Here is a 13,541-nt window from a genome sequence, read left to right on the forward strand (position 1 = left end):
CGCAATTATAAGAGCGTGATGAGTAATACGAAACTCGGCTATGGACCCCGAAAACTGCTAAAGCTCGCTAAGTAGCGGCCGTTGTAGGGACTATTCCGCGGGTCCACCGATGACGTGAGGCGGGGTGCATCCGCGCATCCTTACACGTATAAAACGCAATAGATAGCGCAACAACCAACAACCGAAACAGAACATCCGAGTACATTAGAATGCCTACCAGCGATGTGAGTTAGCCTTCCTCATGTCTCTCCCTCGCATCCTACCGCGCTACTCCAGGCGTCTTCTCCAAACGCCGCTCGCGAACAAGCTGCACAGCAACATACCGCCCAGCGCCAAGTCATACTCACCCGCCATGCAGAAGATCCCCGGCTTCTCCGAAAGCGACGGCCAGTTCCGGCGCAAGCCATCCGCATTTCGGAATTTCATCTCGGCGGATCCGTCCTCTGCCTTCCCCGCTGAACCGAACCGATATGCGCTGTATATCCATCTCGGCTGCCCCTGGGCCCATCGCACCAACATCGTGCGCTCCTTGAAATGTCTCGAAGACATCATCCAGCTCATTGTCCTCGATGACGCAGAGATCAAGGACGGAAAGATGATGTGGTGCTTCGCGGGCGAGAAGAAGGATCCGTTGTACGGGTTCAAGTATCTGAAGGACTTGTATGAGAAGAGCGAGCCGGGGTACGACGGGCGGTACTTGGTGCCTACGCTTTGGGATAAGAAGACCGGTATCGACGCCCCGCTAGCCCCACGTGCCGTGCAGCAAGAGTGCGTGCTGATTCCAGAGCAGAGACGATCGTGAGCAACGAGTCTAGCGAAATAATCCGGATGTTCTACACCGAATTCGACGCCTTCCTCCCAGAACACCTGCGGGAATCTTCGAAGGGAGAGAAAGGTATCTTCCCGCCCCATCTGCGCGCCGAGATCGAAGCCATGAACGAATGGGTGTACGACACCATCAACAACGGCGTGTACAAGACCGGCTTCGCTACGTCGCAAGCTGCGTATGAGGAGCACGTGTACCCCATTTTCGCCTCTCTCGATCGCCTGGAAGAGCACCTCTCCGACCCGAAACACCAACCCTTCCTGTTCGGCGACCACATCACCGAGGCGGATATCCGGCTGTACCCTACGATTGCGCGGTTCGATGTCGCGTATTTTACCATCTTTAAGTGCAATTTGAAGATGATCCGGTATGAGTATCCGCGGATTGATAAATGGCTGAGGAGGCTGTACTGGGATGAGACGAATGGGGATGCATTCAAGAAGACGACGGATTTTGCCGCGGTGAGTTGTCCTCCGAATGCAATTGGAGTTCGTGTTGTGCTGACTTTGAGCGCAGTACAAGGCGGGATATTCGAGGGCCGTGAAGGCGGCGGTTGTGCCGGCGGGTCCGGTGCCGGATATCTTGCCTCTTGATGCGTGAGCGCATAGCGTGCTGACAGAATTTCTTTGAGACAACACTTCCTAGGTGGGCTGTGCTGCAGAATTGCGAGAAATACAAACCATAAGCCACTGGTAATACCTTGTGGCCAAACGAAGTAATCCCATGTGTCGTGCCCGGTTGGCTAGTGCTGCGGGTGTCAGGCACGTGGCAATGCCACGAGGAAGTCACGAGATATCCGGCCCAGCGCGTGAGCGTTCGGAGCAAACTCTCTTTTTTGATATAATTCCCAGCTCCCAATGAACAGGTTCTTTTCTGCCTTCAAGAATTGCCCGGTATGTCGGATTCCAACTCCACAGGAAACGCAAGTATTGCAGAACCTCCCTTTCGCTTCCTCGCTCTTCCTGGAGAGATTCGAAATCAGGTTTACGAATGCGTTGTCGCCAACTTCGAAAGCGACCGATTAAGGCACACAAGGAGTGTTCGCGAGGTTCTGCGCCATCTTCCCGTCCCGATATGGGCCTTCCTCTTAACATGCAAGCAAATACGAGCCGAACTCCTCGAACACTGCTACCGCTCATACGTATGGCTAGCAAACCTGCGCATTACCACCAAAGGGTTTGAGCCCTTTGAGCTCAATGGCGATCGTTCGTGGATGCTACAGCCTGAGGATGAGTGGATGCCTCCAGCTGGTGCTCTGAGCAAGGTATGCATCCGGCTGTACTACAGATTGCCCAAGGGCGAGCCCAGCCCAGATCAGACGTTTTGGATGTGGCAAAACGAACTGTCGAACAGGATAGTCTCCTCGATCGGGGTGAATCTTCTGGATAGTAGGCTCGATCCGCCATTTCAGGTGCGGGTTCAGAACGAGGTGGATCCGAGGATATCGAACTGGCCGGCGCTCGGGTCCTTTTTGGCGATGGAGCTACGTGCTACTACAGAGAACAAACTAGCGGGAATTATGGCCGAGAAGAGGACGAAGAATGAGGGCGTCACGGCCTTCTCAGTGGAGGACTGGAGGGGTGTTGTTAGAACGTTGAGGTGTGCGTTCTTAAACTTTTGGTCGACGCGGGGTTGAGGCTGTGATGGTGTGGCAACGTTGGTTCGGGATATAGCGGGAGCACATCGTCGTATTGCCGAGAGGGCTCATATTCTTTACCGCAGGTATTTGTCCTGACGGATGGCATAGAATAGGCAAATCCGAAAGATCTTTAGGATCCTCGTATCCACGCAGCCAGGCCCATCGGAAGCAACGCCCTATTGTTCCACGCGCTCTAGTCGTACCCACCGCGCCTTCGACGAAAAAGGAATTCCTTCTCGAACGTTATAACTACCCAGAAAGCTGCCCAGTAGCCAATGAGTGCCAGGAAGCTCTCGAATATGTCAAACAAGCGATTCCTCCCTGCACACGCGCACACGGTGCAGATGAGTAAACTAAGCTGCCCCTACAGGCATCGCACTCGATCTCAAGTCACTGTCTGCTGTTGATCAGGTACAGCATGGCCATTCTACTCGGGCTCTCTCCGGTCGGCCTTACAGCCGTCGCATTCGTCGCGATCCTGGTCTACCAACTGCTGCAGGTAGGAAAGCGTCTAAAGGGACTACCGCCGGGTCCTACCACGCTTCCAATCGTCGGAAACCTTCATCAACTGCCAGAGGAAGATGTTCATCTCAAGTTCAAGGAATCGGCCGATCAATATGGAGAGATGTACTCGGTCATGTTAGGAAATCAGAGGATGGTGGTGCTCAACTCACCTCGCGTGGTGAAGGACCTCATCGACGCACGCTCGAACAACTATTCATCCCGCTCCGACCTGTATGTCAGTCAAACGCTCATCTCCGGAGGCTACCGACTCGTCCTGATGCAGTACGACGACGGCTGGCGGCTTGCGCGAAAGATGATCCATAGCCTGCTGAACATCGAGACTGCCGTCCAATACATCCCCTACCAAGAGCTGGAGCTGCGCCAGATGCTGGCAGATATGGTGCGGAAACCGAACGCCTATCAAGATCATGTGCGCAGGTATAGCACTTCACTTATCACGAGTATCGCCTTCGGATGGAGGAGCCTGGCGTTCAACGATCCCGATGTTAAGGCTATTTACGACGGGTTTGAATAGTTCGCAGTCGCTTCGCAGGTCTCAGCATCGATGCTCGACTACTTAACCATCCTGCGACACCTTCCCGATTTCATGAACCCAAGCAAGAGGAAATGGAAGGAGCTCCACAGAGCAGAGCTAGCACTGTACAAGTCGTACATGTTGAAGGTCAAGGAGCGCAACGAGAAGGGTATTAAGAGCAAGAACTTCTGCGACGACATGTTCAAGCAGCAGGAGAAGCACGGCTTCACGGATGACTGGGCGTCGTATGTCAGTGGCACCTTACTTGAGGCGGGCTCGGACACAACCGCTTCCATCTTTCTTTCGTTTGCGGCTGCGATGATCAACTTTCCAGAGGTGCAGAAAAAGGGTAAGCACCTCTGATGGAACCTATGCCGCACGACTGACGCCATCCAGCCCAAGAAGAAATCGACCGGGCCATTGGCGCAGGCCGTCTCCCCACCATGGCCGACGAAACGTGTGGGCACTAAACGACACCGAGCGATATCCCAACCCGCGCACCTTCGACCCAGACAGGTATAAGGACGACTTCCTCCGCGCACAGGAAAGCGCGACGCTCAATGATCCCTACCAGCGCGGCCACTTCACCTTCGGAGCCGGACGGCGCGTGTGCCCAGGCCTGAATATAGCGGAGCGCTCGCTATTCCTCGGTATTGCGTACATGCTATGGGCATTCACATTCGAACATGCGCTCGATGAGAATGGCGAGAAGATCCCAGTAAGCATAGAAGCAGTCACGCAAGGCATTGTGTGTCGGCCTAAGCCTTTCCCGCTCAAGCTCGTACAGCGCGATCCGGCGCGCATCGAGGTGTTGAAGGCGTGGGAGAATGCGAAGGACTTATTGAAGACGTATCCCGAAGGCATGCGGAGTACGCAATATGTTGCGGATTGGCAGCAGTTTACTGAGGATGAGAAGTTCTAGCTAGCGCCGTAGAATGCAAATCAAGAAGTACACTGAGTCTCCCACCATTGAGGACATGCGGGCATGACACCTAAGAGCGGCTCACCGGAATTCCAAACAAGCACGCCGGCAATGACCCTGTCCCTCCACTCGTAATAAAGCCCTCAAAGTCCACGTTCTCAAAGCTGCTCCCGGCCTCGTCGCAATCCAAGATGTTGTTAATGACGCCCTCGGCATCCACGCCGCTAACGCCCAGCCGCCCGATGCCGGCAGTGAGGCTGCGAGGGGCATCTCCAACTGCTGCGGTCGGTTTAATGCCTTCGATCACCGGCAGCCTGAATCTAGCACAGCCCCTGGAGTGCACGACTCCGGACCCTGAGCATGTCGCAAGGCCCTCGCCGTCTGCAAAGACAAGGTTCATGCCGATGTTGCCCCACAGCTGCGCGAGGAGATACAGCTTGATGTTGTCGTTCATGAAGCCGCGGTACTCAGCTTCAGAGGGGGGAGTGTTCATGTGATTACCGCCGAGGAGCAAGTCGCCGATAGCCGTGTCGCCGGTCGCGTGGTTGGTAACGAAGACGTCGTCGTTCTGTGCCTTCATGTTGTTCTGCACCCAGGGCACGATGCTGCCCAGCAGCGAGCGGAGGATTGCGGGCTGGTTCTCGATATTCTGCTCGAGATCGGCCGGGTTGGCCTGGTTGAGAGCCTGGCCGGCGAGCTTTTTGAACAGCGGCACCGTGGTCCGGAACCCGTTGAGCGCGGCGCCAGCTTGCGCGCCCGGGACGGGGACGAATATCAAGCTGAGCTTCGCCAGCGTGATGAGCACGCTGCGCTTGATAGGCAAGGGCTCGGCGGTAGCGTCGTTCACAATGTCCTCGATGAAAGGGCTGCCGGAGATGTCGCCGACCGCGCTGACGACGGCGAAGTTCATGTTCCGCAGGTTGTTGAAGATGTTGATCCATGCGTTGGCGATGAAGCCAATGTGCGGATTCGAGTTGGCGAAGGCATTACAGTCGCCGCCCGGGCCGTCCACGACAAAGAAGTCCGGGACGGGTCCGCACTGCCCGAAGACAGCAAAGTCTGCGCATTCGAATGGGACGCGGCTGTTTGCGTTTTGAATGAACGCTTTGGGGAAGTTGGCGACTGTGGCGGCCTGGTTAGCAAGCGTACATAAGTCGAGGAGGGAAGAAACGCATACCTCCTTGCCCGAATCCCGGTGTCCCGGATATGGTCGCGTCGATGTCGTTCGCTTGCCAGTTGGCTTGGGTGAGATCGGAGTCTTCGCAACCCGTAACCAGCTGCACCGTGTCCTGGCCATGGACAGATGAAATGGCCGCGAAGAGTATCAGCAGGGTGGATGAGTAGAAATTCATGGCGAAAATTATCGTTGGAAGCTTTTCGAAGGGAATCAGAGTGCTTTTAGTTCGATATTCCTCGGTGGTGCTCTATACTTCCTGAGTAGCAGCACCTACCCGCGTATTTATGAGAGAGCCAAGCGCACATACCGTCATCCAAAAAGCACGCCGCAGGAAAAATATCTGAAACGTTTCAGCGGACGAGCAAAGTATTCTCACATACTTAAGCTTGGGGTAAGCTCAGCACCCGGCTGCGCCTCATCTCTCTAGAGGTGCTTTTGCTCATTGAGGTTTACGTACACCTTACTGGGGGCCAAGTTGGCTTGGCATGCTTACTCGAAGTTTATAAGGGGCGTGTATCAGTAATATTTATTTATGTTTAAATGTTTCCGCATTCGTATAATGTGCATGGCTTGGCCGACTGCTACTATTCTTTCTCGAAGCACGCGAGCAACGTCGAGTCTCATCTAGAACGGAGCGCCTCTTCATTGCAAGACGATTACTTTTCAGGTTAGATGGCAAGTATTGAGAACTGAGTTGATTGAGAATACGAGAAATATGGCTATATATATGACCCATAGTCACGTGATGCAATAACCATATCCGGCAACAAAGAGGGAAGGAAGTAGCGCCCCGCTCGCGTTTCGGGCAGGTGCAGCCGAGGTGCCGCTGCCCTTCAGGCGTCCCCTCCCCATCATTTTTGAATTCAACGTCAGTGCCACCAGAACCCACGAACTTCGATGTTTTACTGCTCTCAGAAGCCATGATGATCTTTTCTAAGGCGTTATTACCCCATCCACCGCGTTCACACCCTCCAACCCATGCGTTGGGCCCTCCATGTGCGCGGCATGGGCGCTGCAGGGTTTCCCATCCCGCCAAACGCCTCGAATATTCAGTGTAGAATCAATGTCATCCAGTGGATTACCCTCGATCAGGAGCAGGTCCGCGTTTAAACCTTCCGCGAGCCTCCCGCGATCCGAGAACCCGAACCGTGTTGCAACCACACTAGTGGCTGAGCGGAGCGCTTCCTCTGGAGTCATACCTACCTTGTGGACAAAGAGGTATAACTCTTGATGAGCCGAGAGACCGAATGCGGTACCCACTGCTGGGCCCGCGGCGTCGCTCCCGCTGCCTGTTGTTAGCCATACGGACGGGGAAGAAAGACTAGACCACGCACCAGACAATGTCGATACCGGCTTTCTTCAGCATGCGCACGCTTTCGTATGCATACTCCGCCTTTGCTCCTGACTGCGCAGCGAAAGCCATGCAGTTGCAGAGGTTGCCGATCTCCTTCTCGCCAATCAAGCCCTTCACGCGCGGATCGTGCGCAAACCGATGCTGGAGTTCCTTTCCTTCCGTCGTCAAGCTTCCGATAGCAGCCAGCGTCGGGTTCAGCCACGCGTTGTTCTTCTTGTACGCGTCGACAAGCTCCTGCGTCGGAGGCTGATCGCAGATTGTATGCGTCAAGCCATCCACGCCGGCTTCCAGGACCTCGAGCGTATCCTTCACGCAAAGTGCGTGCGCGACCGTCGCATATCCTCTTTTGTGGGACTCCTCGATGATGATCCTTTCGAGCTCGACCGAGGGCTTGGTCAGATCCATGCCCAAGCTCGCACCTGACTCATGCATCAATTTGATGTAATCTGGCTGCATCTCCTTCTTGTTCCACTCCAGATACTCGATCACGTTCTCCCTGTTCGACAGCTTCGGCCACGAAGCGATCTCCGCCAAAGTCTCCGCACTCTTGTCATGCGCCATAATAACCGGAATCGGCCATCCGTTATCGATAGTCGCCGCTTGCCCTGCGGTCTTGTAGGACGCAGTATCTGGTTCCAGAGTCTGCTTCTTCAGCTTCTTGACGTTGACGAGCTCGTTGTGCATCTCGCAGACCGTCGTGACGCCGAAGCGGAGCGCCTGAGGGAGCGCCACCGGATTCGCCTTGTCGGCATGGATATGGCAGTCGATCAATCCCGGGAGCAAAGTGTGTCCCGGCTTCGAATAAGTCTTGACTGAAGCCTTTGGGGTGCCCGAAGCCGGTCCGACAGCTTGGATCTTTCCTTCGTGGACGTAAATGAAGCCCGCGTCGATGGTCTCCTCGCCCGTGAAGATACGGACATCACGGATGATGAAGGAAGCCATGATGTTGGACCTTATTCGCACGTGGTCCTAGTATGGGGATGCTGGACCGACTTTTCGAACCTTGAACGCGCATCGACTTTGGGAAGCGCTGCAATGTGGACCCCGCAGCTATATATTCTCCTTCCTCCGGATCTTCCCCACAAAACGCCCCGAACCGCCCGAAGTGAGGTCTCGACCAGTGGTACAGCAGCACTCCGCGGCTAGTTCCGAAATACGAGGCGCGGACCAAACTTAGTCTTCCGGTTTAGCGGAGCAACCCAGGTCTAGCTTGAACCCGGCGCTATTCCAGCAGAAGCGTCCGAGGCCTAGCAAACACCGACAGCGCGAGACGACCCTTCTTCTTCAGTTCTCCTACTCGTGTGAGCTTACCTTTCTGCGCTCGACAGACGGAGTTCTCGGCCGGCAACATTTGTCGCAGAATGCCGCTACGACTAGCGGGTACGAAGTTAGCGCAAGCTTCTTCGGTCTGAGGTCGGAGAGCCGGCCCAGCTCTGCAAGCCAAAATCTGCAATTTCGTTCGAATCTGCCACGAGACTCCAGCCGCGGTCTCTTTTGATTCTCGGGATTCTGATGTGTCCTACTCTTTCATTCGGACGCGCATTTCGTTCCATAGTTTTCAGTCTTTCTTCTTTTCTCATGGGGTCGAAATCGATATCGGCTCTTGCCATCGCTCATTGTCACGTGACCTCAACCGCGCCGGGATCGCTCATCGCTCATCCATTAGATCCAATATGTTTCCTTTGGCATTCGTTTACTGTTGTTGCAACACCGAGATTGTAAGGAATAGAAACAGTCTGATGCATATTTCGAGGGCGTAATTATCGTCTCCTCAGAGGTTGGCATTGACGCACCAAGGCTGCATCAAGGAGCCTCATGTGGATTTGATTGGTGCTCTCTCTCTTTCGGCGCCTGGTGCGCCTCGTCGACGCACACCTGAAGGCTTATCAGGCTGCAGCTGGTAAAGCAACCTTTTCGCTCGACTTCAGCCTTTTTCGCAAACATCGCATCCGTTCCTACCTCCGTCAAAGTCATTGCTCTTACAACGATTTCGCAGTCATCATGGTCAGCTGTGGTAGGAACCTCAACTGCACTGCTCGGGACGTCATACAGGCGAATCCAGACATCACAGGCAACGGCGTACGCAGCCTGATCTCCTTCGCTTTGCGAAATCGCGAGATGCCATGGCAATTTCTGAAAGCTCTGTTTCCGTTATTCTTCGATGAGCCCCAGCTGATCTAGCAATACAGGTGCTCGCGGCGTTCATTTTGTCTGCGCTGATGACAATCATCGCTGTCATATATGCGTACCTGTCCGACTCTCTTCCTGAGGCATGCTTGAATGAAATCGATAAGAAACAGATCTCAAATTTCCAAGCAGGTCTGAAGGCCTCAAGCGCAGCACGGATCTTGCGCAGCTTACGGGGCTGTTGCGGTACTCTAAAGAGAAGACTTGCTCATGAGAAAGAGGAACATGTTCCGCATCGTCGAAAACTCAACCGTGTGCAGCGGGAGGAAGCTATCACGCGATTCATCCTCTGCCTCAGCGATCAGCAGCTCGCAACGGGCCTTGCTATCTTACTCGCGGCCATTGCGAATCAATGCACACTCTCTAGCGATGAGTTTCGAATCGCAATGGCCCTCGCCTGGTTTTCGGCTACCACGCATCTTGCCACATTAGGTTCGCTCAAACAATACTTCATCACAAACAGCGAGATCCGCAACTGGAGAGTCTTCGGCATGGTGATCCTCCTTGTCCTTCTGATTTACTGCTTCGTTGTCACACTAGCGTTGGAAGGTGCTGACAACACCATACCGGTGCAGTGCACGATCAACCACGGAGCATCCCCCCTTGCGTTCTATTGGAATGTGGGATGGTTTGATTACCTATCGTGGATCCTTGCGTTGGTCAAGCTCATAGATGGCTATAAGTCGAGAGTCCTACAGTCGTATGACTATCATTCGAGCTTCTCTCTTGAGCTGGCCGTTGTCATCCTTCGACTTTTAGCCGCCTACAACAAAAAGATACCAAAGAAATCCAGGAAGGAATGGATCAGAGTGCTTGGTGAATGGGCGGCCGAACAATCTTCGATTTCTCGCCGACGGCTTCTGGGGAAATTTCAGGAGTGCAAGAGGGAAAAGGCAAAACGGCCCTTTTCATCCCGACTCAGGACCCGAGTGCTAGTCGGTAAATTGATTGATGAGGACTATGTCGACTCTTTGCTGCCTCAGCTTCCACTGTTTCTATTAGCCTACGGCTTTGCGCAGATGGCGTACTTTCGTTGGGGCACAACCGCGCTTCGGATCGACTCCTCTATGGGATTTGGCCAGATCACACCGATATTTCTGCTCGTTCTTCCGATTCTTGCGGGTGGCGAGATATACTATGGTAATCTGGAACATGTCACACCTGTAACTCGACCTACTGACACACACAAGAAACAGCAACACATGCCCAACATCGCACGAGCGAGAGAACTACCCCATACAATGAGTCCAGTGAGCGAAGCTCTTCATTCGAGGCTACCGCAATCAACCGCGCAAACACACTTCCGCCCATGTGCTCTTCCGGCACTAGCGACCCCGAGCTCTCCGAGCTTGAAGTTTCAGGTCAGCGTTACGACGAAAAAATTTCATACGTCAAAAAATACTTTCGTCGGGAATCCAAAGTCATTCAAGAGGCCATATCATCCGCCCTTGACGAAGAGCATATGCGGCAAGCCCTCAAAATGAAGCAAGCCGTGCTAAGGAAGACAGAAGAGCTTCAAAAATTGGAGCCCGACCTTAATGACATCTTGTCGGAGGTCCAAGTTCGCCGCACGTGGGGAATAATTCAAGCCGTCACTTTGGGAATTCTGCTGAATATACCAATTTCCCCCGAGGTTTTGTTTGGAGCCCCAATACTTTTCACACAAAATGTCCTTCAGCTGTTCGTTCGCGCTACAAAGTTCCTCGCAGTACTTCGCCGGCTGCGAGCCGAAATCAGGGCTGGATCCGGGAATGAATCTTAGCATGTAAATCATCCGGAAGCCAGACTTAGAGAGATTCCTGATTCTATCAGCCTCTGCGCGAAGACCCAATTCCGCTTCCGCTTCCTTCTCGAATCAAGCAGAGCCAGATGGAGCTGTCATCAAGTTTGTTCGGAAGGCACCCTACGCATAGGCCCCGGTCTTCTACTCATTTCATCGGCAGACCTGTCACCGGAGCGTTGGACTACCGCCGATCTCGCAAGCTTCTATGGGTTCGTCGACACTATCTCACCGACGGACGAGATCTTATGGCATTGCTGATGCCGAGGCCCTGCAGCTGGAGACGTCAGGCCAGATTTACGATGAGTAAATTCATGATATCGTAAAAGCCTTCGTTCGAGAAAGGAAAGACGTTGAAGAAGCCTCCGCAGCGGCCGTTAACGTCGATGACACAAGCGCGTTGTGCGAATAAAACAAGATGTATTACAGAGGGCTCAACTGCTTCAGAGACAGGTGCGAGAATACCCCTGAATCTGTTTGACATAGCCAAACAATCTCTAAGTACGTCCCCGATAGGTCTAGAAACGGATGGATTCTCCGGAAACCTCATCAGTTTGTTCTTCTCCACCGGTTTATATGAGAGGCTCTTTGCTTTGCAAATCTCTCTCAGCACGCCTTTTGTTCAACCCTAGCCACCGCCGACCTCACCAGCTTTCATGACCTCAACGAATCCCTCATCCGCCGGCCACAGGAATAGTATCCAAAATGCGGGCAGCGGAACACCTCTGCATGATCAAGCGTCTATACCCTACAGGACGAGCCGAGTGGCCGCTCCGAATCGAGGTCAGTCTGATCCACCAAGCGTGCCGCATCAACTAACATGGGCTGAAGCGGACCTAAAGTGGAAACCAACCGGTCCTACGATAGAGGAGCAAATAGCCCAACGCAGCAGTTTTGGCCGCACTATCTTCGACGCCAACCTCAATGAAATCACGGAGAAAATAAACAACATGGACGCGAACCTCAGCAAGAGACTGGAAGACATGCAGATGGGCTTGGATACGAAGATGGGCAAGTTCACGAAAGAAAATGAAAGCCGTTTAGACCGCATGTCGAAGAAGTACCAAGGGAAGTTGGGGAGCTTACCTCCGCAGACGGCAGGAAAGTCCGATGGGAGAATGTAGCAGTGCTTTGCGTTGTAGATATTTTCCCGTTCAAGGAAGCTCATTACGAGGGAACATCATAGAAACCCCTCCCCTCCTCTTCTCCCCCGGAGAAAAGAGCGCCAGAATGATGGAATATGCAATTACACCATAGGTCCGTTAGTCATGGAGATATTACAAGCTCATCGAACAAATTCTCCTTTCATTCTCAGCATGTACTTCCGCCACCCTCAAAAGTAAAGCCGCGAGAAGGACTCAAATCCCATGAGCAAATTCGTCATTCCTCATTAGTGAAGTACCGGCCTACCCCAGCCTCAGAGGGGCGATCGACGGCGTGAGCTCATTTTCACGATCCATCGCTATCACTTCTTCTCGAATGGTGTAGAATCGCGAGAACAAACTGTTTTACCATCTCTTTCTCCTTGTCGGTGGAACCTCAAGCGAGACTTGCTTCACTTTGTTTTGCACATGACGTATGTTTGCTTCTATGTTTCCCTTTCCTTCCTTGCTATATAATACGGCCCTTTTCCTCCTGACTTTGGAATGTGCAGAGCGGCGTTTCCCAGATGACCGGAGGCAACGTTTCCCCAATGACCGGAGACAACGTTACCAAGATACCTTCAGGGATGGCGAGCAGCAAGCCGGAAGAGCATATGAGCCCAGAGGAGCCTCAAACAACCCCCGGCGAAGGTGGAACACCAACCAGCGATCAGAATGCCCGCAATGATACTAGATGGTCTGACGTCCAGCGGATGTTTGACTCCACCAACACGCCCGGTGTAGCGTCTGAAGAACAACCCCAACAAGGCGAGGCTGCCAATAGCCAAGCAGCCACTGAGCCAGGTTCCACCCATTCCACGTCCCCGCATGCACTCTCGCTCCCGGTAAGGCCCTCGCTGTTTGAGTCAAATTGGGCGACCGATCAATATCGTGGTCCCTCGTTCTCGGAAATCTTAGGCACCAACGTCAAGCAAAACCAACCCGCTCCCGCTCCACCCCAGCAACCTCCAGTTCTCCCCAGAACGACGTTCGATTTCTCCGCTCCCCCTCCCACCAGCATGAGAGACACGTAGACTACGCTCGTGCTCAAGGATCCTAAGACTGAGTTTGGAAACTTACATGCTCACATCTCTCAATGTCACACCGCCCTGCAGAGCAACTTGGATGCTATGGCGAGGTCCTTGGGCGGGGTTGCGGTGGGCTTGCAGCAAGTCAAGGATTTGGCTGTCGAAGCTAAGAAGGATTTCGTGGGGGCTGGGAGAGAGGTTGTGGAGTGCGGGAAGCTGAGGAATGAGTGTGAGAGAATGATGTTGGAGGTTAAGAGTGTGATTGCGGGTTCGGGGTTGACGGATTTGATCGCAAGGGTGGAGAGGGTGGAGACGGAGAACGCGGAGTTGAGGGGAGTGGTGGAGAGGCTGAAGGATAAGGATGAAAAGGAGGGAGAGGAATAGGGAACTATCAATGGCTCTATGAGAGGCGGAGAACGCATGTACCGAACGTGCCGAACGTGCATA

The 13,541-nt window shown here is 53.6% G+C and overlaps 8 protein-coding genes across 8 annotated transcripts; 6 read left to right on the forward strand and 2 right to left on the reverse strand.

Moving 5' to 3' along the window:
• Positions 1–352: 352 nt before the first annotated feature.
• On the forward strand, positions 353–1,426 carry BU26DRAFT_530495 (glutathione transferase; the record flags this gene model as incomplete). Its single annotated transcript, XM_033830967.1, has 3 exons — positions 353–728; positions 791–1,287; positions 1,343–1,426. 3 exons carry the CDS (start codon positions 353–355, stop codon positions 1,424–1,426), a joined length of 957 nt encoding a protein of 318 aa, XP_033684967.1.
• Positions 1,427–1,721: 295 nt separating this feature from the next.
• On the forward strand, positions 1,722–2,527 carry BU26DRAFT_593660 (uncharacterized protein; the record flags this gene model as incomplete). Its single annotated transcript, XM_033834877.1, has 2 exons — positions 1,722–2,090; positions 2,219–2,527. The coding sequence occupies 2 exons, from the start codon at positions 1,722–1,724 to the stop codon at positions 2,369–2,371; spliced, it is 522 nt and encodes a 173-aa protein (XP_033684968.1). The 3' UTR covers positions 2,372–2,527.
• Positions 2,528–2,883: 356 nt separating this feature from the next.
• BU26DRAFT_593662 (cytochrome P450) lies at positions 2,884–4,426 on the forward strand (the record flags this gene model as incomplete). Its single annotated transcript, XM_033834878.1, has 3 exons — positions 2,884–3,474; positions 3,505–3,753; positions 3,839–4,426. 3 exons carry the CDS (start codon positions 2,884–2,886, stop codon positions 4,424–4,426), a joined length of 1,428 nt encoding a protein of 475 aa, XP_033684969.1.
• Positions 4,427–4,467: 41 nt separating this feature from the next.
• On the reverse strand, positions 4,468–6,128 carry BU26DRAFT_293097 (uncharacterized protein). The gene is made up of 3 exons (XM_033821675.1): positions 6,061–6,128; positions 5,604–5,943; positions 4,468–5,548 (listed from the first exon to the last, which is right to left on the reverse strand). The coding sequence occupies exons 2-3, from the start codon at positions 5,776–5,778 to the stop codon at positions 4,497–4,499; spliced, it is 1,227 nt and encodes a 408-aa protein (XP_033684970.1). The 5' UTR covers positions 5,779–5,943; positions 6,061–6,128; the 3' UTR covers positions 4,468–4,496.
• Positions 6,129–6,277: 149 nt separating this feature from the next.
• On the reverse strand, positions 6,278–8,256 carry BU26DRAFT_604245 (uncharacterized protein). Its single transcript, XM_033835506.1, has 2 exons — positions 6,938–8,256; positions 6,278–6,888 (listed from the first exon to the last, which is right to left on the reverse strand). Exons 1-2 carry the CDS (start codon positions 7,897–7,899, stop codon positions 6,537–6,539), a joined length of 1,314 nt encoding a protein of 437 aa, XP_033684971.1. The 5' UTR covers positions 7,900–8,256; the 3' UTR covers positions 6,278–6,536.
• Positions 8,257–8,783: 527 nt separating this feature from the next.
• Positions 8,784–11,212, forward strand: BU26DRAFT_293113 (uncharacterized protein). The gene is made up of 3 exons (XM_033821676.1): positions 8,784–8,857; positions 9,147–10,284; positions 10,335–11,212. The coding sequence occupies exons 2-3, from the start codon at positions 9,177–9,179 to the stop codon at positions 10,904–10,906; spliced, it is 1,680 nt and encodes a 559-aa protein (XP_033684972.1). The 5' UTR covers positions 8,784–8,857; positions 9,147–9,176; the 3' UTR covers positions 10,907–11,212.
• BU26DRAFT_604247 (uncharacterized protein) lies at positions 11,140–12,147 on the forward strand. The gene is made up of 3 exons (XM_033835507.1): positions 11,140–11,377; positions 11,441–11,707; positions 11,756–12,147. Exons 2-3 carry the CDS (start codon positions 11,581–11,583, stop codon positions 12,046–12,048), a joined length of 420 nt encoding a protein of 139 aa, XP_033684973.1. The 5' UTR covers positions 11,140–11,377; positions 11,441–11,580; the 3' UTR covers positions 12,049–12,147.
• Positions 12,148–12,593: 446 nt separating this feature from the next.
• On the forward strand, positions 12,594–13,478 carry BU26DRAFT_504383 (uncharacterized protein; the record flags this gene model as incomplete). Its single annotated transcript, XM_033826769.1, has 2 exons — positions 12,594–12,911; positions 13,182–13,478. 2 exons carry the CDS (start codon positions 12,594–12,596, stop codon positions 13,476–13,478), a joined length of 615 nt encoding a protein of 204 aa, XP_033684974.1.
• Between the last annotated feature and the right edge of the window lie 63 nt (positions 13,479–13,541).

This window comes from Trematosphaeria pertusa (assembly GCF_010094035.1).
Source record: "Trematosphaeria pertusa strain CBS 122368 unplaced genomic scaffold BU26scaffold_6, whole genome shotgun sequence".
Classification (NCBI taxonomy): domain Eukaryota; kingdom Fungi; phylum Ascomycota; class Dothideomycetes; order Pleosporales; family Trematosphaeriaceae; genus Trematosphaeria; species Trematosphaeria pertusa.

Coding starts and splice junctions, on each gene's coding strand:
- BU26DRAFT_604245 (XM_033835506.1), bottom strand. CDS start 7,899: ATGGCTTCCTTCATCATCCGTGATGTCCGTATCTTCACGGGCGAGGAG. Junction 6,889..6,937: donor GCCGGTATCGACATTGTCTG/GTGCGTGGTCTA, acceptor AACAACAGGCAG/CGGGAGCGACGCCGCGGGCC.
- BU26DRAFT_293113 (XM_033821676.1), top strand. CDS start 9,177: ATGACAATCATCGCTGTCATATATGCGTACCTGTCCGACTCTCTTCCT. Junction 10,285..10,334: donor GGGTGGCGAGATATACTATG/GTAATCTGGAAC, acceptor GACACACACAAG/AAACAGCAACACATGCCCAA.
- BU26DRAFT_293097 (XM_033821675.1), bottom strand. CDS start 5,778: ATGAATTTCTACTCATCCACCCTGCTGATACTCTTCGCGGCCATTTCA. Junction 5,549..5,603: donor ACCGGGATTCGGGCAAGGAG/GTATGCGTTTCT, acceptor AGGCCGCCACAG/TCGCCAACTTCCCCAAAGCG.
- BU26DRAFT_604247 (XM_033835507.1), top strand. CDS start 11,581: ATGACCTCAACGAATCCCTCATCCGCCGGCCACAGGAATAGTATCCAA. Junction 11,708..11,755: donor AGTGGCCGCTCCGAATCGAG/GTCAGTCTGATC, acceptor CATGGGCTGAAG/CGGACCTAAAGTGGAAACCA.